The sequence below is a fragment of the Pholis gunnellus genome, assembly GCF_910591455.1.
Source record: "Pholis gunnellus genome assembly, chromosome: 17".
NCBI classification, from domain to species: Eukaryota; Metazoa; Chordata; class Actinopteri; order Perciformes; family Pholidae; genus Pholis; species Pholis gunnellus.
The window spans coordinates 15,164,102-15,192,036 of NC_136544.1; the positions used below are offsets into that span (position 1 = coordinate 15,164,102).

The following is a 27,935-nucleotide window of genomic DNA, read 5'->3' on the forward strand; positions in this document are numbered from 1 at the left end:
TGCATTATGGGGGGTGGAGTCTTCCAGCTGTAAAGCTTATCAATCAGGAGATATTTGTCTGCCCAAGGTGTGAGTAAAAAGTGACTTTGCAAAGTGTTTCCCAGAATAAATTGATAATTGAAAATGTTTTTAATAAATACCTAAAAATACAGTCTTACACATTTCTCTGATATAACCTTTTTATATTGAAGATAAATATTTTCTTCCTCGTATGTTTTTTTTATCGAATACATTTGTAACATGACTTGGTTTCATTTTGTGTGTAACCTTTTTTTTTTATACACACTCAAGAAATTTAGTTGGATAATTCTCCACAATTCATATAGTCTCATTTATTTTTTCATTGTCACATATTGGTAATTATTATATGATAAAGAAGCAGACTGGACAAACAATGGACTGAGGTGACATATTTTAATCTCCACCAATAAGTGTTAAATATATTATTGACCAACTGCTTGCATCATATGTGTTTTGTATATTATCTTTAAAAAATAAAAAAGCTTACTAAATGCAACCCTTTTTCTTCCTCCCTTGATCTCGGACTGGAAAGGATGCCGTTCTGTCCTGTGACCACTGGAGGGCAGTGAAGACTCGTTATTGTAAACAGACTCGGGTCAGTTGTCTCCTCCACCCTTGTGCCAACATCTGGAGACCATCTCTGAAACCTTCAAAGTCAAACATGCAGAGAGGAAGTGGTGTTTCTAATTCGTCTTCTGCCACGAGGTAAATGCAGCTTGACAAAACGGTCACATGGTGGATATTTGATTACAAGCACTTGGATAGTTGATTAAATGAACAGTAACTTAAATGTTCACTGTGTAACACGCTTTAATGACAGCAAGTGAAAGAAATACACAAATGAATGATAGTGGAATTTAATAACACAATGACATGGAGAAATGATTAAAGAATTAAAAAAATTAAGGGTTCCAGCTCACTAGGAGGAAGGCTGAGTCCTTACCTCAGGGGCCAGGCTTTGAATCCAACCCATGTCCATTTACTGCGTGTGGTCCCCTCCCCCTTTCCTGATCATCTGTATTTTCCAACAGCAAAAAGCTCCGACAAAAAATAATCTTATAAAAAGGGGGAAATAGAAACCATGAATTACAGAATGAAATAAAAACAATCTTCTTTCTGTCCCTTGGCCCACAAACTCAAGGATGGGGAACCTATTTGAAACATTAGAATGGTTGAAAAAGAAATGGAGTATGAAAAGAAGCGCAAGAGAAGAGAGCTCCGAGAGTAGATAAAGTGGTGACTTCATCCTCACAAGAGAGTCCCTCTAAAAAAAAAACACTGGCCTATTTACCACTAAGGACAGGTTACCTCTCTCTCGCTCTCTCTCTCTCTCTCTCTCTCTTTGTTTGTTTGTTAGTTAAATATCAGCATACAAGGAAAGTGGGACATCTCCTTTTACCCTCACAGGAGATCTGTGGACATTAAAGCTGATGCTTACATTCTGTATCGGCTCAGATGAGCCCGGAGGAGACGGAGAAACAGATGGAGGAAAAAGCTGCGTTAACCACTTATGAGTATAGGTGAATCATTCTAGATGGTTAAAAATGAAACCAGTTTGGTCACCATATTAACACACACACACATGGATACATGTTGTTTTGATACATGTGAGCATGAGCCTACATGTCGCATGCACATCCACTCCATATACACAAGGATTATTAGTGCTCCTTCTGTGAGCCTGCTGTTGGTCTCGGTCAGTGAGCATCCACAATAAAACTAACTCCCCCCCCCCCCCCCTCATCCTTCTACACACACACACACACACATACAAATGATGTGATGCCCATTTCATTGTTGGATGCCATGTTGCTGCCCCCAGCATCACATTCATCCAGCCATGATGAGTGTTTTGGGTTCACGTTCTCATTCCCAGTTGGTGCACTCGTTTAAAGCTCCTACGACTCGCTGCATTAGTGTCGGTCAGCTTGCCCACAGAGGCATCATTATGTGCATTCTGTTGACTCACGCAATTAAACAGAAAAATACATTGCAATGGTCAGTTTGGAAGGTGCGTGTGTGGAAACCGTCTGCAGTTACTGCGCAGTGATAAGCGCCAAGAGGTCAGAATGTCACCGGATAATCTAAAGATCTGCATGCGTCATAAAATCATGAAAAGTGAATGAAGCAGGGCAGAGTGGTTGTTATTGCAGCACTTTGGTAGGAAGGTGCAGATACCGCAACACCCGCTGTAGACAATATTCAACATAAAGAATGACAATTTATTAGTAAGGGAAACGGTGTGAGATTAAAGGAACTTAAAGGGGAACCCCCTACATTGTACCCATCAATGTTTGCCTGTTTATAGGTTTAGGGGGAGTAGTGCTGCAAAGAAGTTGCCTTTTGTGGCTCCAGAAGGAACTGCGTGAAATCTGGTATATTGCCTCGACTTCTGTTAACTGTCCAACAGTCGATCAATGGTATAGGAGTGAAATGCTAAGTCAGGAGAGAACTCTCTGAGGTGAAGTGAGGTGGACCTTAAAGCAGTGAGAGGGGGAGGGCAGAGAAACTCTCCTCTCCGATGCTGGCTAGTTGTGAGTCTGACCAGTGTGTCCTCCTTGTCTGTCTCCATCCATGGACCCCCTTATCCTATAAGGCTTGTATCATTTTTTCTAGTGTCGTGCCAGAACCCATCTGTTACACGGCCTCTTTACCAGTTCGATTAAGCTTCAGTTAAGTTAAACTAAATACAGCATGTGACCTAATTTAGTTTGAACACTTGAATCTTCCCCCATACCTTACTTTTCCCTCTGGTTATGTAAAGATGTGTTATGGCAATGGCAAAATAGCATTTTTGACCCACTGTAATATACCATTGACCGATGTTGACCTCAATATGTTGTGTATGATGAAGACAACTCTTGCAGAGGTTTTCGTGTAAGTCGGCATCGGGTCTGTGGAGGACCAGGTTCAGCAGGGGCGGAGTGCTCTACATGCATCCAACCATTGAATTATTCAGCCTTATGAATCATTGAGTCACGACACTCCTTTTTAGGCCCTCGCCTCAGAGCGCCAGCTCCCAGCTACCCACCATTTGAACATCTGACAGAGAACGAAACACAACAGAGAACATTCATCCGAAGTTGAATGACTTTCTTATTACCGTTATTTTAGGAGAGGCCATTGTTGCCGCAACTCCTCACAGATTTCAGCTTTCAAACTGAATGTGAAACAATACCTGAAGTTAATCACGTGCATGCTAAATGTGATAACCGTCTACATACTGTGAGCTCTATTGCAAAGCACGAGCATTGTCATATTTTCTTTACTTTCATTGTATTACAAAGAGGATTTGTATACCCCTTTCTTTCAGAAAGTGTGTGGTTTCAGTGCTTTTTTTAAAAAGCAGGCTCACAAAAGCACCGCCGTAGAACAAAGACGATCATGTTGCATTATTTTCCTCAGTCATATGCTATAAATACACCGAGATTACCACGTATCTCTATCTTTCCTATAGAGACAGTGTATGTGCTCTTGTGAGGCAACAATGTTTTATGCAGGGGTGGCCTGGGAGCTGTTGCTCTTCAGTGCTTCTCGTGCTGGCTGTGTGGAGTAACAGGGTTGGACAGAAGGCTGCTGCTCCTCAAAGGCTCCGGCTCTGAAGGGCAATAGATCATTTCACAGATCATCACACCCAAGTGTAAACACACACATTTGTGAACACACACACATACACAAGATATAGCTGACTGTAAAATTGGAGGACATTTTCTGTTATGAAATACATCTCAAACTTAGCATTTTGACACACCCATTGTGTGCAACATCATTAAAATTGGAAGCAGTCATAGAGATGAAAATGTAAGACATCCCATACATACACAGACAACGCCTTGCACATTTCTATGCAAACTTCTCTTAATTATGTTCTAGATGTGTCAATGTTTTTTGGGGTTTGTTTAACTTTCATAGTGATGCAATAAAGGGCTTTAGGATGGATCCCACATCCGTCACGTGGGTGTGTGTGTGTGTGTGGACGGTAGGGCCGTCACTGCAATTACTGACGACAAGCATGTGCCAGACGCTTTCAAGAGGCAAAGAGACCACGAGAGTCCAGGTTGGGCATCTCTAATCCAGCAACTGTGTGCAAGTGACAAGTCGCCGCATGAGAGTCACACCCCTCCCCAACCCACAATCCTTTACACTGAGCGGCGGTGATGATGTGGTCATTATTTTGGCACCGGCTATGTTAATGGTGTTATCCTCGTTTTTTTCTTCTTGTATGTTATTCAAGATGCTGATATGACTTGTGGAGGCGCTCTCCGTGGTCCTGACACGTCCACCGCATGAGAGCGTTATTAAGTGCTGATTTTGTGACGCTGTCCATGGTAGCACTCTTCCATGCTGTCAGAAGCAAGTTTCTCTGGTGTCAAATCTGTGTATCTATGCTATTACAATGTCTGTCTGTCTACATCTCTCTCTCTCTCTCTCTCTTTCTCTCTCTCTCTCTGCGCCCCTGTGGTGGGGTCAGTCTGGCTCTCACGGCTGGAAGTGGACACAAAGCAGAACGATCCCTTCGGATGGAAGTTTAAGGTCGCGCTGTTATCGATTGGCGCACGCACCTGCAATGTTTCTCTCCTGATTCAACATCTTGGGGGAGGAGTATTCATTCTCCCGGTCACCCTTAAATCTGTATGTGATCATTTCTCATTCGCGGAGGCGGCTATTTCTGGAGTTAATCAATTAGGTCACACGATAGATTAAAAGCATGTTGTTCTGCTCCTCTCTCGGGCTTGACGTAACGTGGCGCCAGTGGCTCACGGTGTATTTGTGAGTGATTCGTGACATTCATTAAATAGCCACTCTGCCATCACTCTCCGTGACCAGAAAATCCAATAACAAAAATCATCCTTTAGATGGAAATACAATCAGTATTCAGACTGAAACGGCATCCTTGGAGATTTTAATTTGAAACTGAAGATGTTTAGAATGACAGATCTGAGCACACATTGTGTAGAAATGTTAACACAAGAAGAAGAAAATACTGCGGTTCTTGTTACCTCTCGGCATTCCATTCACGTTGACTTTGTTTTTGCTCTGTGTTATCATTGAACATCTTTGTTGTGCCTGGGCTTTAGTGCAAAGCATATATGGTCGCACCTTGAACAGGCACCAGTGTTTTGGTGGAGCTTGTGGAAAAGCCTCGAGGAGAGGAGAGGTAACCAGGGAAGAAGATCCTCGACTCTGTTTCGGGAAGGGAGGGGGGGTGGGGGGGGGGGGGGGGGGGGGGGAGAGCTCTCTTCGTCCATTAATTTCCAAATGTGTGTTGCTAAGAATAGCCTCCCCCCTCCACCTTCCCTAACAAACACAGGCAGACTCGCGCGTGCACTTTGACGCGCATGTACTCTACTTACTCACGCGCCCGTGTGCGCGCCGTCATTGTCAGTTGGGGTTGCAGCTGTATCTTTGCTCAAGCTGCATGATGCCGACACCCCGCCTCACCGCCAAACACACGCGCGCCATCTGTCTATAATAAGCATAGTTATTAGGTCTTTATGAAACATGCAAATGTCGAAGGAAATGAGAAACACAGTCACACAGTTGCCGATGCCACCTCATCCTCCACGCCAATAGGCTCTTTTACGCATTATTTGAAATTGATTTGGAGTTGGGCGTCTTGAGAGGTCCAGTCCAACTGGGCAGGGCTATTGCCCGAAGCACCTTCAAATAAACAGGCTATGTCGATGCCTCCGTCCGTGCCACACGCCTGGAAGTTGGACAAGCTGCGTGCGTCATGCGCTGCGGCTGCAGAACCGATCAGGCGCTCATGATGGTTCACACAAACTGAAAGACAGCGATTTTGCGCGCGGCGCGAGTTATTTAATTTGTAGGAAGACTCCGGCCTGAATTCCAAAGAAACAGCCGGTCCCCTCCCTTTCGGTTGTGTCTTCATCCATTCACGGATCCATACAGCCGTCCGTCCGTCTGTCCCGCTCCTCCTCCCCTTGGGGCCGCTGGACGAAGAGAGAGGAGGCCGTGAGGAGCGCTCTACCCTTCTCCAATGAGAGAGAGAGAAAGGACGCTCTGCCAGGACATTTGGGCTTAGCAGTGCGGACGGAGGTAGACTTTTCGGGGCGGGGATGGTAAGGGGCTTTCTCGGCACTGCTGCATCTCGAACAGCTAAACCAAGAACATGAGAGGGTGTAAGACGGCGGAGAAGCGGCCGTCATACCCTTGTCTTTGACGACGCCGTCCGTGTGTCCCTTTCTCAGCTTCTGGATGGCCGCGCAGGTGACTGAGAGAAGATGATGGTTGCAACGAAGGAGGATGTTATTGAATTCGTTTGAGATAATTATTTAATCACCGGCGCTCGACAACAATGAGAACGACATTTCAAAAGAAAACGGTATTTCTTCTTCTTTTCCCTAATCGAGATTGTGCACTCTGAAAAAAAAAAAGACGCATTAATAACAGATGTCACAATTTTCCTGGTCTCAAGGCTTGACGGAGCGCACTGGTAAAACAGATATAAGGTGGCGGGAGCCACATTATTGCCACACACTGTGCCAAACATTGCGGATGTTTAAAAAATAAATAAATGATAAAAGCTTTTCCCTTTTCAATGCCTTTTAAAAGTCAAGTTGAACGTCACTGACGGGCATTGCTAAAGGCTGATAATTATTGGCAGATTTATTTTCGACTGTCTGATTTATTGAGGCCTGTGTGATTATTCGAGGCGTTTAGATAGTCAATATATGCTGTCATAAGAGTAAAGAAGAATTATTGCTCCTGAGAGGTGCAGGAGGCTGCGGTGCGCTCTGATACAGGCATGAACCATGGAGAATATGAAACATTCATGTTAACGCGCTGCAGTCTCCCCATGATTTCATGTTGAGGGCGAATTCTGCTTTATGCTGACATAAGAACCGACTAAGACGGAGACACCCCACAGTACTACCCTACAGTGCAACCAGCCAGCCAGCCGACCACACATTTTATTTCCTCACACCCACAGTTGGCTGTTGGCAGAGACGTACAGAGAAGGAGACAGTACATGGGCGTCCTCGTCTGCTAAAACCAGCATATAACTGCTCGCCGGGTGCAGGTGTTCAGCTTAAGCTCACAAGACAACCCGTTTGGCATATGAGACGTTCTGATCCAGATGGGATGTAATGTTGTGTGGCTGCACAGCTGAGCATTGGTCTCCTTCTCCGCTGCTTCGTGAAGATTGGCTTTCGGTGTCCAGAGAATGGCGCGGTTCGGAGATGAGGTACCGGCCAGGTATGGCGGTGGGCCCGGCGGAGGGGGCCCGGGCGGCCGAGGTGGGAGCAGACAAGGAGGACCCCACGGACACGGTCACGGACACGGGCATGGCCACGGCCATGGACACGGTCCACCCGGAGGGCCCGGTACCCAGAGAGTGTACAAGCAGTCTATGGCGCAGAGAGCCCGGACCATGGCCCTCTATAACCCCATTCCCGTGCGCCAGAACTGTTTCACTGTCAACCGCTCGCTGTTCATTTTCAGTGAGGATAACTTCGTCAGAAAATACGCCAAAAAGATCACCGAATGGCCATATCCTTTACCTGCCATTGTGTAGTGAGTATAAGCTGCTACTGTAGGCTTTGCCCGAGGATCAGGTAACGTGCAGATGTGTGTGGTTGAATGGTTCACATGTTTTCTCAGGCTTTACGTTATAATAACAAAGGTGTAACAAGCAGATGCATCTGTGTAAGTCCACGTGCGGTATATATGCTTCTGGAGGTGACGGAAGAAAAGCCGGACATGCAATTTATAGTTAATTAAGAGGAGGAGGAATGGACCAGCCACCCTTTTTATGAGGCTGTTCATCACCATCAATCACATTTGTTAGTAATTCCATGTCACTGTCGCGAGGGACCTGCTTGATATACGTCTCCTGTGTGTGATGTGTGTTTGAGTGTGTGTTGGTGGTGGTAGTGGTTTGGGGGGGGAGAAGGGGGGTAGCATGTGCAGTAAAGGCCCAGCGCCTCGCGCGGCTGTAGAGAAACAGGAGAGAGAGTAGGGGGAGGGGAGGAAAGGTGGGAGAGACCTGGAGCGGGGGAGAGATGAAAATAAGCTATAGTTTGTGTGTTTGTGTGTATCCTTGCAGTGATGCACACACAAGCTCCCATATCAGCATGATGCAGGTGTCTTTCTAGATATGGAGGGAGAGAGAGAGTGAGAGAGAGAGAGAATGTAAGTGTGAATATAGGCTTTTAACTTGTGCATTGACACATTATTTAATTTCTTCCCCCCCATGTTAATCAGACAAGCTGCAGGTGTCACGGAATGATTGTGCCACCATCAAAAACGGTGTGTGTTTGTGTGTGTGCGCCTGTAAAACAACCACTAAGTCTGCGAGGGTTAAATTTCCAGCAATTCCCTGCATTTTCATCTTTCATGAAACCAGCACGTATTGCACCATTCAGGGGAGCAATAGCAAGTGATTTGAGCATTTTCATTTGCAGGATTGGTGTATGTGTGTGTGTGTGTGAACGCAGGCACATGTGGAAGTAAGTTTCTGCGTGAGTGTTAATGACAAGAGGGGAAATTGGAGTAATGATTGTATTGATCCATGCTGATGCTTGAGCCGTGACATAACTACACACACTAATTGGGCTGCTCTAGTGAAATGCAGGAGCTACTTGTAGTGCCTCTGAATCATGTCTATTCACCATCTAAATAACAGTCGTGTGTGTTGGTGAGAGAAGGAGCGCGAGTGTGTGCAGGAAATGTGATGTTGTATGTTCGATTTCCTTTCCAAAATACCGTACGGCGATGCAATGACTCTAAAACTCTAAGATTGCCACGCAGTCTTGAAGCAGTACATTTATTTTAAATGAAACTAGTCATTGGAACACTGTTTTCAAATGGTGGATTTCCTACTTTTGAACAATGCGTTTTGGAGTTGGGGTGACATTTTGGTTATTAGTCATGTATGGATCAGTCCAGTTAGTAAAAATGCAGCTTGTGTTCACATGCTGTTCTGAGAGATTAGAAAAATAAAATGAATGTAAAACTAACTAATGACTAAGAGAAAAAATAGTTGTTGCACTGATTTCAACTTTGGCGGTGCTAATAACAACATGGAGAAAGAATAACAATACTGGCAAGAAAAAAGGGGCCAATGGCAGGGGCCTCCTGGACGATCTCATCCGGGGAATCCAACCTGTAAGGCAGTTGGAAACGCACCGGAATCTATAGCTTTACTTTGTACTGGCATTTGAAATAAAAGCTTTTTAAAGTGGCTAAAGCGGGACCTGGTTAGATTAAAGTTCAAACAACTTTCCTGTAAGTGGTAAGTTGCGATAGATCTTTTTTAAAGAGGACATTTTGACTTGTCACAGTAGGAAAAGCAAATGTGTAAATAATCCGATTAAAGATGGCTGAATTCCATTCTGCTGCTTCAGTTTCAGGGTCTTGTTAATGTGCAGGCTGACTCGCTGTCACATTGTCGTGGCTTACCGTGACTCATGAATAAAACGGAGCTGTTGTTAATGTTATTAGTAACACCTGTGGTTTTCCCACAAGTACTCTGTGCAGTGGGACGTGAGCGGTTTTTTTTTCACAGCAAACTGTCATACAGCTGATCCCAGATGGCTTTAAAAGTCTTTAAGTACACAACATTTTTTTCTCATTACATAAAACATTTTTCCTTCTCTTCCTAACAGCATATTTGGCAGCATTTACTGACGTATATGGAAATGAAGTGTCTTCTTTGTGTGACGAATAGTTGTAAACATTTACAGAAGTAGTACAATGTGTGTTGTATGAATGAGTTAAGAGGCGTTGTTCTGGATAACATTATCAGGTTAATCTAATCTTTGATAGTAGAACTTGTAGCCCACACAAGTAGAACCTCATGACTGGTCTCTGATGGCCTAGAAAGCAGCTGTTGAGGAGGGTTTTAATATCATCTATATCTATCTATTTGGGATATTTCAGGTCTTTCAGGTACACAGTCCAACACCATCAGAGTTTGATACAATAACATGAACACTAGTACGATCTAATGTAATCCAGCACAACCGCTCTGCAATAACTCTTTGTGAAATGTTCAATATTTGCTGAGACTATCTCAGGGTATTGATTCAATTTATCAGTAATTTCTGAAGTTGTGCTTTGTGGCGTCGTTGTTTATTGAATTGTAATACATGCGAGGTGTAGCTAGTACAGCATTTCATCCACTTTCACGTTATACGGTCCAATCTTGAGTACGTTTGAGATACAGATGATGTCATTGTGTGGCTCAATGTGGGAGAACTAACCAAGCTGAGGCTTAATGGAACAAAATGGGTTTCATAATGAAATGCTATTTTTGAGGTTTTTATAACCACCTTCAGTCGATATTTCTAAAATCCGCAGAATCTTTTGAAAGCCTTTCCAGTAAAAGTCTCATTCATAGGGTATGATGTCACCCGTTTTTTGTTTTTGTTTTCTTTGTTTTTGTCAATTGTCCTTTGAATGGATTAGGTCCTGCTGAATGACTTAATGTGCTAAAGCTTGAGACAGCTGAGGTAGTCCTCACTCTGCAGGAAGTGGTGGTGACAATGCCCATATATCAGCCATCAGGTCATCTCAGGTAACTCCAGACTGAGGAAACTGTGGTGTCAACGTGTTCAAGTGTCTCATCGGTTTATGTGCTCTCACGCAACTGGTTCTAACATTTCTAGAACTTTGGGATCCAAATAATTGACAGAAAATTGATATTTGATCGAGTGAAGGTCGACTTTAATTGATTATCATTGGCAATGGTAATTCCAAACATAATCTAAATATTGTATCTATTTGAACACAATTGTGCTCTAAATGTATCATGTGTGATGTAGCTGTGTAACTGTACCATAATAATAATAATAATAATAGAGTAGCACCACATTTCAGGATATCCTTTCTGACAGACAGAAAACTGCATTTGAATCTCCATCCTTTTTTCATGCTGAGAGTGAAACCGCTTTTTTGATTCACCAGATGTATGCGTCTACACTATTCAGCAGAATTATGACCTGCAGCTTTATTTAGTTGTGAACTGACTGGACCCATGGGAGTACCATATAAATAACTGTTCTCTCACATCCACATTTAGATACAGTAGACGGATATTTGGTTGTTTAATTAGAATTAGCATTGCAGAGTTCAGAGTGTTACTGTGCCATTCTCTTATTTGGAACAAGTGGTAGGCAAACAGTGCCTTGTTAAATACAATATGTACCAGCATTCATCTTTCACACTGAGTTTAATTAACTTACTGAACCTTAGACACACAGAGCATAGTGTTCAGGCCTATCTCAGAATTTCATTTTTGTATCATGCATTAGCCTACTGAACAGGCAGGCCTACTTCAACATTATTCACATTACAACTCTATTGTCCAACACTGCCTGAAAACTAATTGTGAACTAATTTAGCAAAAACGAGCAGTCAAGCGCCAACGTTAGCATCCAGAGCTATCGTTGCTCCCAAAGTACACTAGAGTCTAACGTCTAACTGGGGCCTTGTGGTTTTAATCCGCTACAAGGACAAGTGCCCACTGCTGAAAAAACAGTCAAACTTCAGAAGCACGACACTGACGAGGTCCTGTTAAATCAGCAACGCTTGACAAATACAATCCACCTAAAGAACATAGGAGAACATAAAGAAGAAGACATAGGCCAACATGCCCCATAAGTACTGCACAGGGCATATACTGTATAGAACTTATTAAGAAATAACATATCATGTAACATGTTGGGGGAAAGTTGAAACTAAATGGGTCATCCTTTAGGACCCACCGACCTTTGACCCTAGATGCCCATTTGACCTTGTCGCATCCATATCAGGAGTTCATGTAAACCATGCAACCCTGAAAATGGATTTTCATGTGTTCAGTTGTAGATATGGTGCCCGGCAATGTGCACATCTGCAGGACACTCATTTTAGCACCCGCAAGCATGAACACACAAACAAACACACATGTATTCACCCCCCATATACACACACACACACTACACACACAGCATACACTTTAAGTGTGTATTTCTGTACTGTAAATGGAGAGGAAGTCAATATATGTCCCAGCTATCTATAGTGACCAGCTCAATAGGAAATATAATACAAGTAATGTGTTTTGTAAACTAACCTCGCTTTCATAATCATAAGATAGGAAGTTAGAAAATTCTTCAGAGTAATTCTGTGGACTAAAGAAACGATGTTAATTCAGCAAAATATAACGCATGCTGTCAGTTTGTGCTTCACTGTAGATGCCATGCGCTTTGTGCTGTGTGTGCTTGTGAGTGAGCAGTAGTGCCTGAATCTCCTCGTTCCATATCTGATCCTGTAAGACCTCGAATCAATGACCGATCAAATGACCATTGGAGACCAGGTTTAATCTCTTGGCCCAGCTGTTTCACTGAGCCTATACCTCCATTTTTTGTTTCCAATATACTGTAAAAGAAGATGTGTCACTCATTTTCTTTCTAAAAATGCAGGTTGATGGAAAGTGTGTTGTATGTGTTACTTCCTGATTGTGTCAGCAAATTGCCGAGGGAAGCACTCTAATATTTTCTGGTGCGTGAGTGTGTCTGAGTCTGTAGCAGTTTTTTCTTTTTTGTTCCCCAATGGTGTACCTGATCAGGCCACCACCAAGAAAAGTCTCTCACTTCCTTTGCAATAATGTGAGTCGAGACCAGAGACACGCATAGCGAAGGTACATATAAGTGATTAAGAGAGACAGACGAGGAGAAAGTGAGACGTAACCAGGAACAGAGAGAGAGAGAGAGAGAGAGAGAGAGAGAGAGAGAGAGAGAGAGAGAGAGAGAGAGAGAGAGAGAGGGAGAGAGAGAGAGGGACCTGGGTGTTTTTGGGTGGATGTGGAGAGTCAGTGATCTACGTTCACTGCAGAATCTAAATTATTTATTGGCCTTTCTCCAGCTTGCAACTGTCAGCTGCTAACTACACAGACTTAACATCAGCTTAGTTTTTTATTGTTTGTGCGTGGAGAGATTTGTTTTTGTTTCGAATGCACATGTTCTTACGGATTTGTCGATGAAAGTCTGTGGTCCAGTCGTTCTTATGCTTTTTTCATTAAAAACACAACACACATGCACTCTTTCAGTACACGCTGCTGATCTCCTCAATCGGGTCATATCCATGAGTAACTGTGCAGTAACTGAGCAGTTTTCAGTAGCGTTATGATTCCCCCCCTTCCCTCCACCCTCTTTCCTCTTGTGTTCTAGTTGACATAAAGAAAGTTTACAGCATTATCATGGCGTGTATATGTGTTTGTGATTCTATAGCGTTGCCACATTATTAACACAAGTTAATAGTAAGTATTGGGGTAGTTCTCTGTGGGATAAAATGAGCTTTTCTAAAGCAGAGGAGGGAAGGAGAGAGTGGAGGAGACGAGGTACAAAGCTGTTCCTGCTCTGCTTCTAATATGCAGCTGGAGTCGAGAGACAGAACAGTGAGATGGACTATGGAGTGACGAAGTCAGGAAGACAGAGACATTATAGAGAGGGGTAGACTAATGCGAAACAATGGAGAGAGAGAGAGAGAATCAAACTGCCTGTCTGCATATAAATCATTTAACACAAAGCGGTGAAGAGTCAAACACTCAGCTACACTGCAGCCAGAGCACACACACACACACACACACACACACACACACACACACACACACACACACACACACAACCTTGTTTTTGTCACTGAGACAGACTTTGCTTTGGCTTACATTCATTTGGTAGAGACTTCCCTACATGCCTAGCCTCGATCATAACCCAAAACCTAAGCAAAAAAACACGACATTACATGGTTTTACCAGATTGGAGGTGAGTTCCCATAAAAACCTAAGCAAAAAAACACGACATTACATGGTTTTACCAGATTGGAGGTGAGTTCCCATAATGTGACTGAACAGATTTGTCTCTCTCTCTCTCTCTCTCTCTTTCTCTCTCTCTCTCTCTCTCTCTCTCTCTCTCTCTCTCTCTCTCTCTCTCTCTCTCTCTCTCTCTCTCTCTCTCTCTCTCTCTTTGACTGATAGGAAGTGAAGATTTGGCATCTCCTCTCACGTTTCACGACCTGTACTTTTTATCTTTCACTCAAAGCCAGTCCATCATTCTTTTCTCTCTCTCTCCTCCCCTCCACTGCAGCTTGGCCTCGCTCTAATTGGCTGCTTCCGCCTTTTTGCGATGCTAATTTAAAGCATTTCTAGTTTAGTTTGCTCATAATTGTTGGCAATAAGAAGTGCGTCTGTTTGTATGTGTGTTGTGATTCCTGTGTGTGTGTGTGTGTGTGTGTGTGTGTGTGTGTGTGTGTGTGTGTGTGTGTGTGTGTGTGTGTGTGTGTGTGTGTGTGTGTGTGTGTGTGTGTGTGTGTGTGTGTGTGTGTGTGTGTGTTTGCCCTCCGGGCTCAATCTGCCTACCTCATACCTTTGACTGTCTGGTAATAAATGTGTGAATTGATCTGTATCCTGAGTCCTTATGGGCACTGGGGTTTGCATGAGCATACACACACTCACACACACAAACACACACACACACACACACACGCGCACATATACACGCTCACAAGAACTAGAAACAAAATTGAACTTATAGACTAATCTATTTAGATTGTTTATCTGTGTTTTTTTTCACACTTGGACATTACATTTTATTTTTCTCATTATGTGTCGTATGTATTTTTCATCTGTAGCGTTGTCTTCCGAAAAAAAAGTAACCTGATGAATCAGTCTCATGAAAAAAAATAAAATCAGGTCATTTAAAAGACTTACCCACTTCCAGCAACATCTTTATAGCTTCACTTGATGTGATATTGCTCATTGGCAGAGCACTGGTTTACTTTTGCCTTGTCTGTGTGTGTGTGTGTGTGTGTGTGTGTGTGTGTGTGTGTGTGTGTGTGTGTGTGTGTGTATGTGTGTGCTTGTGCATGTGTGTGTTTTACTGAAATATATCTGTGTCCTCCCACAGTACTCTTAGAGGTGGAGTAACACGGAGGTCATTCTAGGTAGTAAGGAATCTACATTTCCCCAGTTCTCTTCCTGTTGACTCGTGAAGTGAATTGATCTTTTATTCACATTTTTCAAAATTGCACAGAATGTATTTTTTTACCACAGGCAAGCAGAAAGTCTGTGAGATAATCTTACATCCACATATACTTGTATTATTCCACTGGCTCCTCATGTGTATTAGCTAACATCCTACCAAATGAATACATGTAAATATGTAGTGCCATGAAGTGCTGAGGAGGAACGGTTCACCAACAGAAACTAAAGAAATTACGACCAACAATGTTCTCAGATTGTAAATTGATCCTCGAAACTCTGACGAATGCATCGTGTCAGCTGCTTCTTTGATGTACTGCAGATAGCTGCCCTTGTAACATGTATGGCAATTGAGAAATGGAAGCAAAATCAATATGGAAACACGCTGCCGTGCAACCAGGACATAAATCACAATAGAAATGTTGGTTTCAATAGCTGAATCAACTTTGTTAGTCTTTAATGGTCAAATGACATTTAGGATTTATTAGAAAATCTGATAGATAAGTATCAGAGACTTGAGGGGTTTTATATTTTTTATGATGTACAATCATGTGTAGATATATTTCTGTTTTTATTGTTAGTGTAAATTCGGATGCTGTTAAACTCAAAGTCCTTTAGTTCTTGAATTGTTGGCAGCAGACTAGTGTGCGTCTGTCCGTCCATGTTACACATGTCTGCGTTGCACATTGAATAGAAGATCTTTCCTTCTTTTCTTTGTTTCTCTCTCTCTCTCTCTCTCTCTCTCCTCCCTCTCTGCGTTTTTCTCCTTCCCCTTCCTCTTAGCTGTGCATTCTGGCTCTGTTGAATAATTCAGTTGAGTTGCTGGCTAGTTCGGACGTGTGTGTCTGTGTTTGTGTTAGGTGTGTGTCTTTGAGAATGCATATGTCTGCGTGTGTGTGTGTGTGTGTGTGTGTGTGTGTGAGGGGTGCAGTGACGTGGGGCATGGCTATTTTGGGGATTCTGATACGTGGAGAGAGAGAAAAATAGAGTCTGTGATGGATTGATTTTTTTTGGATTTCTCTTTTTTTTGTATGCCTGTGTTCTTTAGTCACGTGCTGCGGCTTTTTCAAGACAAACCCTGCTGGAAACCTGCACTCTACCTGCAGGGCGTGCTGGCACACACACACACACACACACACACACACACACACACACACACACACACACACACACACACACACACACACACACACACACACACACACACACACACACACACACACACACACTCTTTGGCTGCTAAGTTCACACTGTTGACTCAGCAGGTACTGTCAGGTCTACAGACGCACGTTCATACTAACACACCTGCACCGCCACCTGAACATACAGCTCATGTAAAATAAATGTCATATGCTACACTGATATTCTACACACAGCCCACAGTGCACACACACACACACACACACACACACACGCACATAAACCACCGTCAGCATCTTGTACAAAGTGACAACTCGGCTGTATGTGGGAGAGGCGGTGGCAGGGGTGAGATAGAGACACAGCATATGGTGTGTGGATAAACAGGCAGCAGTAGTGGGCGACTGTAAAGACTCTACACACTGATTGATGCTAAATCCGACTGAGAGAGGCCAAGCAGGGCTAAACTGGCCTTCGAGCACTCCTATTTGTTTGGCAACGCAGTGAAACGTGGTGCCCAAGTGGGATATGTAGAATCGTTCTTTATTTTATTTTTTTTACCACTGAGGCATGGGTTTGGTTTGGGTTTCATGTCAGACAGTCTTTGTTACCTGTTCTTTTTATGCTTTTGGTCACAGTATTGAATGCAAAAGTAAAAAATCCTGTTTGGTTTTTGGATCAATATTGTCCCGCGTGACAACGCCTCTCTGCGGAGGCCATTTTATTGCGGTGGATGTCCTCCACTGCCGAGTGGGTATACTGTAGGGCGACACAAGCAAAGTGGATCACTGCATTATCCTCATTGTGGAACGAATATATGTGAACTCATATAGTCAGAATGTCGACTCCATATTAAGTATTGTGGACTTTAATAATCCTGGCTAAAGCTTGGAAAACAATTAATTATATCCATTCATTTTACAAAAAAAACGCGTTGCTGGATGTGAAAATGCAATATTTGAAATATGTAGAGGAACTTTTCGGCGAGTCTATTAAAAATGTATGACGCGGGAATAAAATGAGGCGCTTCGACCGTGTCTCTTATCTTTTTATGGTTTGCTGATTATCAAAATAATTTGGCTAGATAGGTCTCAAACACAGTGCTTAATCCTATTCATTTTTTATCAAATCAGTGCTTCTGAGGGGAAAATGACAAGGAAATGAAGAAATCATTTGAGCTGTCCTGCCAGTGCTGCACTGCATAATGCAACAGGACAGAGAGGGAGAGGGGGGTGAGGAAGGGAGAGAGGGCGAGGGAGGGAGGGGAAAGTATCGAGGGCCATATAGAAACTGACAGTTTGCAAAATGTTGACTTCTTTTTTTTCTTCTTCTTCAAAACATTCACATGCAACACGACCAAAGTGCATTCATAAATGATATTGGATGTTTGTGGACAATCATTTTTTTAAGTACGTCCTTCATACCACACACAAACACATAGAGACAGATGTATATAGAGAGAAAGATAGAATACTAGTAGCCAAGGTGATTATTTGGCTCCATTAGTTTTCATATTTGCAAAGCCAGACTAAAAGATTAGGATAATGAAATTAGCCTTTTCTTTTCAGGATAAACATTTCAAGTGAATGTATTACAGTTAACAAACTATCGCGTGTACTATTACGCTTGGTTTTATTAATCGGGGAGGCTGGCACCTTCCTAAAGGGGAGCAGCTGGTCTGGACTCTACTGGCAGACCAGTGGAGTGAAGGGAAGTCCAGTGTGGGTCTGTGTGTGCGTATACAGCACATGTATGAAAATGTGTGCTTGAACGACAACATGACACACGCATGGATGGGGTGGAGAGCGGCGGGGCCGTGTGGAGGCCTGTGTGAGGGGTGGACATTTTGACAAGAGTGTTCTGCGACAGTTGTGTGTCTGATTATGTGTGTGTGTAAGCGTTTGTGTGTCTTCATACATGCATACTTGCCACGTTGCAGATTTAGTGGATCTCCAATTGTGAGACATGTGAGATATATGAAAGAAAAAGGAGCACGTAGGCTTATGTGGTGGTGCAGAAATGTGTGTTTCAAGATATGGAAGCATGCTGCAGTGGTTTTATACAGTGCTGTGTGTCGTATGTGAAAGTATGATGTATAGTCTTCCACCCACTCTTCCTCTCCCTCTCTCTCTCTCTATACACATGTATTTATATGTATACATATATGTGTGTGTGTGTTGCCACTAACCTACTTTCGACAGCATACACACCGCTCAAAAGAGGAAAATGCCGCAATACTCTCACCCCTCTGTCATTCTCTCGCTTTATCCCTCATTCAGCACTCCTATGCTCTTCGTCTCTGTCCTCCTCTCCTCCTCACTGTTGTTTTCCTCCCTCTGCTCGGTCCTCCGCCCTTCTCTTGCTTTTATTCCTCACCACTCACTCTTTTCAGTCATGTCTGTGCCCACAGGACAGTTTCTCTCTCTCTCTCTCTCTCTCTCTCTCTCTCCCTTTCCTGCTGTCCTATCTCTTTCATCTAGCCCTCTATATATTTCCCTCCTATCCAACCTTTTTTGTTATTTTCTTCATCCCCCTCTCACACTCCATCTCTTGCCGTCGGTGTCCTCGTGCGTTTGCTGACGCGCCATCCCACTCGATATACTGAACGGAGACGGCGTGATAGAAGTAGGGAGGATTGATGGGAGGACTCGGTGAGAGATGCAAGAAAGTGGGAGAGAGACAGAGCAGCAATGGGGAGAAGAGCAGAGAGGAAGAGATCGAGGAATGTAAGAGGAGAGAGGTACTGTATGGGAGAAAGAGAGAGGAGGCTTAACAGGCAGGTGGAGAGAGAAAGATATCAGCGAGAAACAGGCAGGAGCTTTGCTGAGGAGAGAAGTTAGGAGAGAGAGTGACCATGAAGACTGTACGGAGCGGTGATGGACAAGGTGAAGGAAAGGCCAGCAGACGTGTGCGTGCTTCATTTGGCTCCATTACAGCGTTTACACACATAGAGACGCACACCTGATAAAGAAAAGAAAATAAATGTAGAAACGCACGGGAGGAAAAAGAGAGAGAGAGAGAGAGAGCGAGACTGAGGACAAAGAAAATATTAGAAAGATGAAGGGTGGGAGAGCAACACAACTCTCTCTCTCTCTCTCCCAGTTCTTCCCTCTAACTCCGTCACATTGCTATATATATATATAGTCATTGAGGAACATAAATGAAATGTAATGCAGGGACAAAATGTGCCAAATGATCATCTCACACACACACACACACACACACACACACACATTTCTAATACACGACGTCCACACCTTTGTCCCTTTGTCCCTGTGTTTCTATATCAGTCTCTCTCCTCCTCTCTGTGTCTCCTTGCTCCTCTCTTTGTCTCTCTTTCCCTTTTTTCAGGCAACTACACCCTGCCTTCTCACAGCCCAACACACACACACACACACACACACATGCATATGCATATATACATGTACACACACATTCATACACACTCATTGCTGGGGGGCAGGGAGGCTAATTGAGTGGTGCCCTGGGTGTTCTGGTAAATGCGTGCATGAGTGAAAAGCGGTCACACACACACACACACACACACACGCAAATACACATTGTGTGTGTGGACCAGGCTAGAGACGCTTTTTAGACACAGAGGCATGTAACAGACGTGTTTCACACATGATGTATGTTTCCATAAATAGCCTCCGTTTAGTTTCTCCCTTCCTCCCTACTACCTTGGGACAGACGGCTCCCAAAGGAAGCAATCAAGTAGGAAAAAGGTGAAGAAGAGGAGAACGACGAGGATACAGAGTAGAGTACAGTAGAATAGAAAAGGGAAAGAGTGGATTTGTTTGTCCAGTCAAAATGTGTATTTCTACCTTATATGTTGGTGATATGTACACATAATAACCTTATTATTAATGAATGGAAGTCAAACTCATGTTTTTTCTCCTTGCCTTTTTTTCTTCCTCTCTACGTTCCTCCTCCCTTTCTCTTGCTCACTCATTCGTCTCCTTCACATACTTGCTCTGACACTCTCTCTCTCGGCCACTCTCACTGTCTCCACTCGCTCTCTCTTCTCTTTTAAATGTAACTATTCATCTTGTGACCTTAACGAGACATGGAGATTGATTTAAGAAGACCACCAGTGTGTGTGTGTGTGTGTGTGTGTGTGTGTTAGAGAAAGAGAGAGAGAGAAACACAATTAGATTTACAATGACAGATGCCCTCTGTTCTTTTTTTGTCTCTCTCTTTCTCCCTCCCTCCCTCCCTGAACTAGCCCTTAGATGTTGTGTACATAGAGATAAACGGTGATGTCACAATAAATCTCGCCCAGCGTCCAGGCAAGCTATTACACACACAGTAAAATCGACAGTGTCAATGCAACACTTAAAGAGTAAATTTTAACACTGATTCAGTGAACATATGGTCCCTATCTACAGAGTGTTAAAGTAACACTGGACATAGTGTTACATTTTTAGAGTCAATTTAACACTGGTTAGAGTTAATATTTTACACTACACTACACTGAGAAGTGTTACTCAAATTTGACACTATGATGTAAATAACACTCTTAGTGTTATTGCAATTTGACACTAGGTCTTTTTGAGTGTTAATCAAAATTAACTCTAAATAAGTTACTCTTCATGAGTGTTAAACCTACTTGACACTAAGTGTTGATTAAGAAATTACTCCAAATACAGTGTTGATTTATAACTGACTCCTGCCAGTGTTAAAACATATTTCCTCTTGTATTTACTCCCTTAGCGTAATTCTTACCCAACACCTTATTTTCAATTTACTCTGTTTTAACTCTTCAACAGAACACTTTTAAGAGTTTTACATTTTCTACTTGACCATGTCCAGCTAACACTTCAAACAATAAAACAAAAAATGTTTGCAGCAGAAAAAACAACAAACACCATTATATCATATCTTAATAACAATTTATTAAAAATAAAAACATTTAGATTGCATACAATTTTTCATTAACAGTTTAGAGATGCAAGTGTAACTCCCATTTGTGCTACATTGTGCAACAATTAATTAAACCTCACTTTCAGTTTCAAAGATGGAAAAAAAACATTGTTCTTAAAAGACACGGTATATTTAGAATAGTACAATCTTAACAATGTCTGTAAACATTGAAATATGTGTGTTTACAGTGCATTTAGAGGATATACACAGAGAACAATTCAAGCCATTTTCACCCTATAGAACAAACTTCGCTATCATCTGCAATCTACCAGCAGGTGTTCGAATTACATTTTTAAAGGAAAGATTCACAGATTTCTACCTTTTATTTCAATTTCTCTGCTCATGGTGTGAAAAACAGTGTGTAAATCTAACTGCACTCAAATTTGGTATTAAAACATATAGTTACAGATACAATATTTTAAAGTGACAGCCCTCATGGCTCTATTGTAAAGGTCTTGGTTGGAATCTATTGGTATCTTGGCAGATGATAGAAAGATGTCTATAAGTTGAATAACAATAACTATTTTAACCACAGTAAATGCAGACAAATCATCCTTCGGAAAATACAAATGACTCAAGTCTTGCTGGCAAAAATTGTACAAACAAACAATTCTTTGTATTGAACAGCCAAATCCAATTTGACAGACAACGTTCTGAGTTGAGTACAGCCCTAAAATAAATATGTATATATTTTTCCCACAAGCATAGAAGAACAGATGTGCATGAAGAAGAGACATCTAAATTACCTCAGAGTTTCAGTCACCTTTCGTCCGTCCGGTTGTGTTCCTTGACAATATCGTCTCCACCAGGTTTCTTGGCCAACGCAGATTTTTCCAACTGTGAAACGATGATTTTTGTTTTAATCACATGGCATCTGTAAAAACAGAAAAAGTGAAATGGCATTATGACCCACATCACAATTCATTCTGAGACAACACTGAAGTTAAATTTAACACTAATTAGCTTTTGTCAAACACATTAAAAACGACTGAATGTAATTAGACAGCAATAGACAGAAAATAAACTATTAATTTAATCTAATTGGCTTTAAAGTGAATCCTTGTAGGAGTGCCCATGCACTCAAAAGGGAAGGTTTGTCACGGATAATATCACAACTCCCCACACACGCAGTATTTGCTATTTACTGTCATCTATGGACATTGAAAACAATACAACACTGTCAATCCTTCACATTGACCTCTCTTGCCCACATTGTGGAGTTTGATGTTAGCTAGTTAGCCTAGCTAACTTAATGTGCGAGCACATTTGAGCTAACGTTAGCTTTCAACTCGGTCAGGTTAGCCCTCTGCTATTCGATATTTCAAGACACAAAAACAACTGGAGTCTATGTTGAACAACAATATTAAGTTATTCTAATTATTCTTTTTTGCTGAAATGCCAAAATTTGGTTTCTTAAGTGATTTAGAGAAACTTACCACAGTCTGTCGAGAAGTGCAAAATGGCGGGGCGAAGCTCATGATCCGTTTGAAAGGAGAAGGAGGTGGGAGGAGCTTTCCAGAGTTCAGAGTTCTTTCCAGAGTACACTACAGCAGTGAACAATGACATCAACACTGGGGAGCGATTTACTCTTGCTGTTGTTGTAATAACTCTGAAATAGTCAATGTACATTGACACTGTATATTTGACACTGAAAAGTTTAACTCTGATTATTTTCACCAACACTGGCCGATAAATTGGTAGTAATTACTCTTGCCATTGTTGTAATAACTCTGAAAGAGTCAATGTACTATGACACTGCATATTTGACACTGGGGAATTTGCTGTGCACCAACACTTTAATGTAGCCTGTGTGAGTGTGTGTGTGTGTGTGTGTGTGTGTGTGTGTGTGTGTGTATTTGTTTGTCTGTGTGGGTGGTGTCTTACCAAAACATACACTTAGCATATTTAACTGACTCACAATGATGACATACATGTGTGTGTGTGTGTGTGTGTGTGTGTGTGTAAATATAAACAGGCGGCAATAGCACTGAGAGGCCATTGGTCCATTTGAGCTCCAGGCCTGCTGTCTGAATCGCTTACCTTCTTTGTATTCACATGGCATACATTTGACCTTACATCCTTTGCCACCATGGCACATGTTATGCGGGATTTATGTTTCCATCATTGTAAAAACATATTTCAATTAGATTTTTGTGGTATTTTAACGTTTTTTTAATCAATGAAATTCTTTCTCAGATTGACAAAACTGAAGTGACTCGATGTTTTGTTGGAAAGTTATGAGGATGAGGCACTTTATGCCTTGACAATATACAAAAAAATCACCGATCATGTCAAGCTGTATTTTTTAAAACTAGTAATATTGGCATAGAAACTGTTTGGATTCATATTTTCAAAAGTGTTTGTTCCTTGACTGACCTCCCTCACTCCATTTGAGTGGATGATTCTAGCCACCATCATTGCCAACTGCATCGTCTTGGCTCTGGAACAACATTTGCCTGATGGGGACAAGACGCCGCTGTCCGAGCGCCTGGTGAGTTAAACGGGCATGACGCAGCATGTTAGCCACATGTAAGCACGATTAAATCCAGGTGACAGTTCTGACTCCTCATTGATTTTACTTCAGTGGAGATGCATGCGCCTACTCTACTGAAAGCAGTGGCAGTTAAAGCGAGATGTTTTGATCCAGATGCTCTGTGCTCTACCGCAACACATTATTAAAATACTAAAATAAGTAAGACAAAGATTCACAAGGGTATATGCTGATGTTATGTCAAATGTAAAGTTTTTACTATCTCTACATAGCCACACTGAAGATGACACATATTTATGAAAATGCTTCTTTTGAACACAATCCCTTCTAGCTACAGATAGGTGTTTCACTTTCTCTCTCTCTCTCTCTCTCTCTCTCTCTCTCTCTCTCTCTCTCTCTCTCTCTCTCTCTCTCTCTCTCTCTCTCTCTCTCTCTCTCTCTCTCTCCCTCAGGATGATACAGAGCCGTACTTCATCGGGATCTTCTGTTTTGAGTCTGGAATAAAGATCCTGGCACTTGGCTTCGCCTTCCACAAGAACTCCTACCTGAGGAACGGATGGAACGTCATGGACTTTGTGGTGGTGCTCACAGGGTGAGTGGCAAGCAATTGACGGGCAGAACACACACCTATTTCAACAGTGTACCACGCGCATAGAAAACCTTGGAAAACACTGGGCCAATTTTCCAGTCATTGAAAAAAAAAGTCAAATGTCCTGGAAAATCATTTTCCTTAAGCTAACAATGAACGATAGGCTATCTATCAGAGCTCCCCAACACATGCATGGCTAATTAGCATGTTGCTAAAGTAGACGTGTCATTTCTAAGCACGCAAGAGGTGATTTCATCGATAAGTTACAGCCGTTGACTGCGTCTCTTCTTAAATCAAACTCGCACAGACAGGAACATATTAGCTTATGGCTCAATCACTGTCTGTTGTACCTGCTGGATCATCGCTGCAAATGTCTTGGAAACGTTCTGCAAAAATATCGCTAGAAAAGAGTGTGAACCCTGTGCAAATCACATGCTGTAGTGTGTGTGGTGTACATGTTTGTGTTTGTGTGTGTACATGTGTGTATTTGTGTGCGTGTGTACATGTGTGTGTGTGTGTGTTTGTGAGTGTTCTGTCCCTGCTCCTTTGCCCTAATGAATGGCCCCATTCTGGGCAAGGCAGCAGTCAGATCACAGAGCGGAACTGCAGGCAGCCAGCAGCCTGGGTAGAGAACAAATGTCACCACAATACACACGGAGACACAGGAGGGGGAGGGGAGGGGAGGGGAGGGGGGGCGCAGAGGGAAGAGGCATTGGACAGAAGGTATGAAGGGAGGATGTACAAAAATTCACAAGGTGTCGGCAGCTAAGGGAGAGAAGACAGAGAAGCAATGAAAAAACGATTGGAAACAGACAAATGAAGAGTGCAGGAAGTGATGGAGAACCAGCAAGGGAGGGAAAACTCTCCTCTCCAAAGAAAGCAGTAAAATAACTCCAACATAAAAGAGGACTCCAGTTGTGATCTGGACACCTCAACATGCAGCAGTGGGACCATGTATAAGGACCAACACTGAAAATGTGTGTGCTTTAGATGCCGAGAAAAAATGTTTTTAAAGAGCTAAATAGTTATCTCAATGAGCAAAGTTTTGCATAGGCCAATCCTGATATTTGATACAAACACTCAATAAGTAATAATAACCGAAATAAAGCAGTTGCGTGCACATGCATACAAACAGCTTTATGTTTCAGTTACACAAGGTACACTGATCCATCTATCCGTGTGACCAAATGACAGTACATCTACACAACAAAGACACTTTCCTTCTCATTTAAGTATTGCAGGCCGTGTCACATACTGGTGGATGGGTGCAGTGTTTGTAACTCAGCCACAAAACTTAGCTTTTAATCTATTCATCTAAAGATTTTCACAAAGCTTCAGAATTGTTTTTTGATGCCAGTTTCAGATTTGAACAACATACCTGAAGCCTGGTTCTCTTGTTTCATGTGTTTTTCCTCCCAACTTTGCACGTTTGACATTAGACTGTTTCTGTCCATTAAAACAGCAAAGCATAGAGTAAATCACTACATTTTAACAGTAATAATACTGTTATTCCTGTGCCATTCACTCATTAGCCAAGTCGTGGGGTGTCACTACCGGCTACTGTGTCCAATGAAGTGATTGTGTGGGAGTGCTGGCACAGATTAATATGTTGAGGTCATCGCATGTTTGTGTGTGCATGCATGTGGTGATTTGGAGAGCTTCTTGGGTTACATAAACCTTGTCAGCATCTTTGCTGACAATGCACCCGGGAAACTGGAGATTGCAACCCCCCCCCCCCCCCCCCCCCCCCCCCCCCCCGCCCCCCCTCTCCCCACCTCTCCCTCACACACACACACACACACACACTGAGTGAGTGAGTGAGTGAGCAGTATCTGTCCGGCAGTGTGTCCTCGTGCTTTAATAAGAGCAATCGTGAAGCCAAGCTCGTCTCAGCGTGGCACAACAGAGTGACTGTAAGAGAGAAGAGGAGTGTGAAGAGGAGTGGCAGTGAGACAGCAGGAAGTAGCGAGAGGCAGAGAGGAAAGAGAGGTAGAGCAGTGAGGCAGTCCTTAAAACTTCCAGTAAATGGCCGGTCTCACATAATCCCAGTGAAACCATCTGAGCAAGCATGACACAGCAGTTAAATAGTCAGTATCTCCAGCACAGGCATTGCTGGTGTCGTGGTGGAGAAGTTGATCCAACATGCAAGCGACACATTTTCTCATATTTAATGTCCAGATGAGAGTAAAGCATGCGTCTGTAATGACGTTCTAACATTCCTCTGAATAATAGATGAGATGTTCCGAGAAGTGACAAATCACTCTGGGCACCCATGAAAAGTCAATGGAAATGACACTCTTGTCTTAATTTGTGAAAATATATCATGAGACACTATTTTACAAGTTAAGATTTAGAGTAAAGAAAGTGAAGCAAGCTGTAAAAAAAAAAAAGAGCGACAAATAAAGAAAAAGCAAACAATGTAGGCGACAGTCATACAACACAACCAGTGGCCTTCATCTGTGTGTCCACCAGCTGTGCTGTTAACATTTCGCAGCAAAGCAGGAAGCTGCAGCAAGCTGTACAGAGAATATGCTGCAGCACTTACAGCTCACATACTGTACATTCCCATGATGCATTATGTACACTGACTGAAGTCAATACGTTTTACACACACACACACACACCTACACACACACACACACACACACACACACACACACACACACACACACACACACACACACACACATGCTTTGTTGTGCTCTCTCTTTATGAATGGGGGTTGTGTTTTTAGCAGTGCTGCTCTTTGAAGATGAAAGGCTACTTGGCCTTTCCATCCACCCCTGGACAAAACCTTTGATAACACACTGACCAATGCACACACACACACACACACACACACACACACACACACACACACACACACACACATGCATTTCCACTTCAAACATTCTTTTCCATTTCCTACTCAATCCTAGTGCGCTTGCTTGCATGACACATACGAAGACAAACACACAAATGGCACTTAGCATGTCTGAATAGATTAGCTATTCAATCCCCAACCTGGTTGGGTGTCAGCGGATTTGTGTGCACCCTTGTTTCTGTGCCCAAGTGTGTGTGTGTGTGTATGTGTGTGTGTGTATTGTTACCCTATCTGTTGTAGTAAATTGCCTGAGTGATTTGGCCCTGGGAATAAGCTAGTTGTTTTTATGCCCACTATTGATTATTAGTCCAATTAACCGTAGTTTACAGCCAGCCTCGCCTTGCATCCTTCCCTCTGTTCCTCCTTCTTATGCCCTGGTTCAGGTTCTTTTCATTAGACGCCACTGGTATGAGGGGGAGAAAGAACGGAAGCCAGGAGGATCATTTCAGTGACTTTGTAATCAACTGAAATTTGATAAATCTATGTTTGATAAATCTATGTAAGAATAATGACTTATTTTTTACCTAAAATACGTCTCCGTCACCCTCCTTTGTCATTTTAGATGGATTGTGAAATCATGCTCTCTTGAAGTTTAAAATGTGTTTTGAGGAGATTGTGAAGAACAGCAGTCACATTCAGATCATTTAACACCGTATATGACAGTATTGAGGCTCTACCTTGAAGCTGAGTGTGTGACATTTTCTTCACCTTACATTTTCTTCGATGTTTCGTGATATTAAATGGAATGTGATTAGAATTAATCGTGGGATATTGATACTCTGAATATGTACAAAATAGTTGCATCGCGGCAATATAGGAAAAGCAGGGAGACAAGAAAATTGAGAGATGGAGAATAGATGAAGCAACTTGGTCACTGATGTGGACAGATATAATTGGCCACATTTTAGCTGAAGTCAGCAGGAAA

General features: G+C 42.5%; 1 protein-coding gene across 1 annotated transcript in view; it reads left to right on the top strand.

Moving 5' to 3' along the window:
- Positions 1 to 7,210: 7,210 nt before the first annotated feature.
- Positions 7,211 to 27,935, top strand: part of cacna1aa (calcium channel, voltage-dependent, P/Q type, alpha 1A subunit, a) — a gene marked incomplete at both ends in the record, with an annotated part of 69,185 nt that continues 48,460 nt past the window's right edge. The window contains 3 exons of the mRNA XM_079176766.1: positions 7,211 to 7,555; positions 23,463 to 23,558; positions 24,011 to 24,150. Coding sequence (XP_079032892.1) covers positions 7,211 to 7,555; positions 23,463 to 23,558; positions 24,011 to 24,150 — 581 coding nt within the window. The remainder of the gene's footprint in view (positions 7,556 to 23,462; positions 23,559 to 24,010; positions 24,151 to 27,935) is intronic.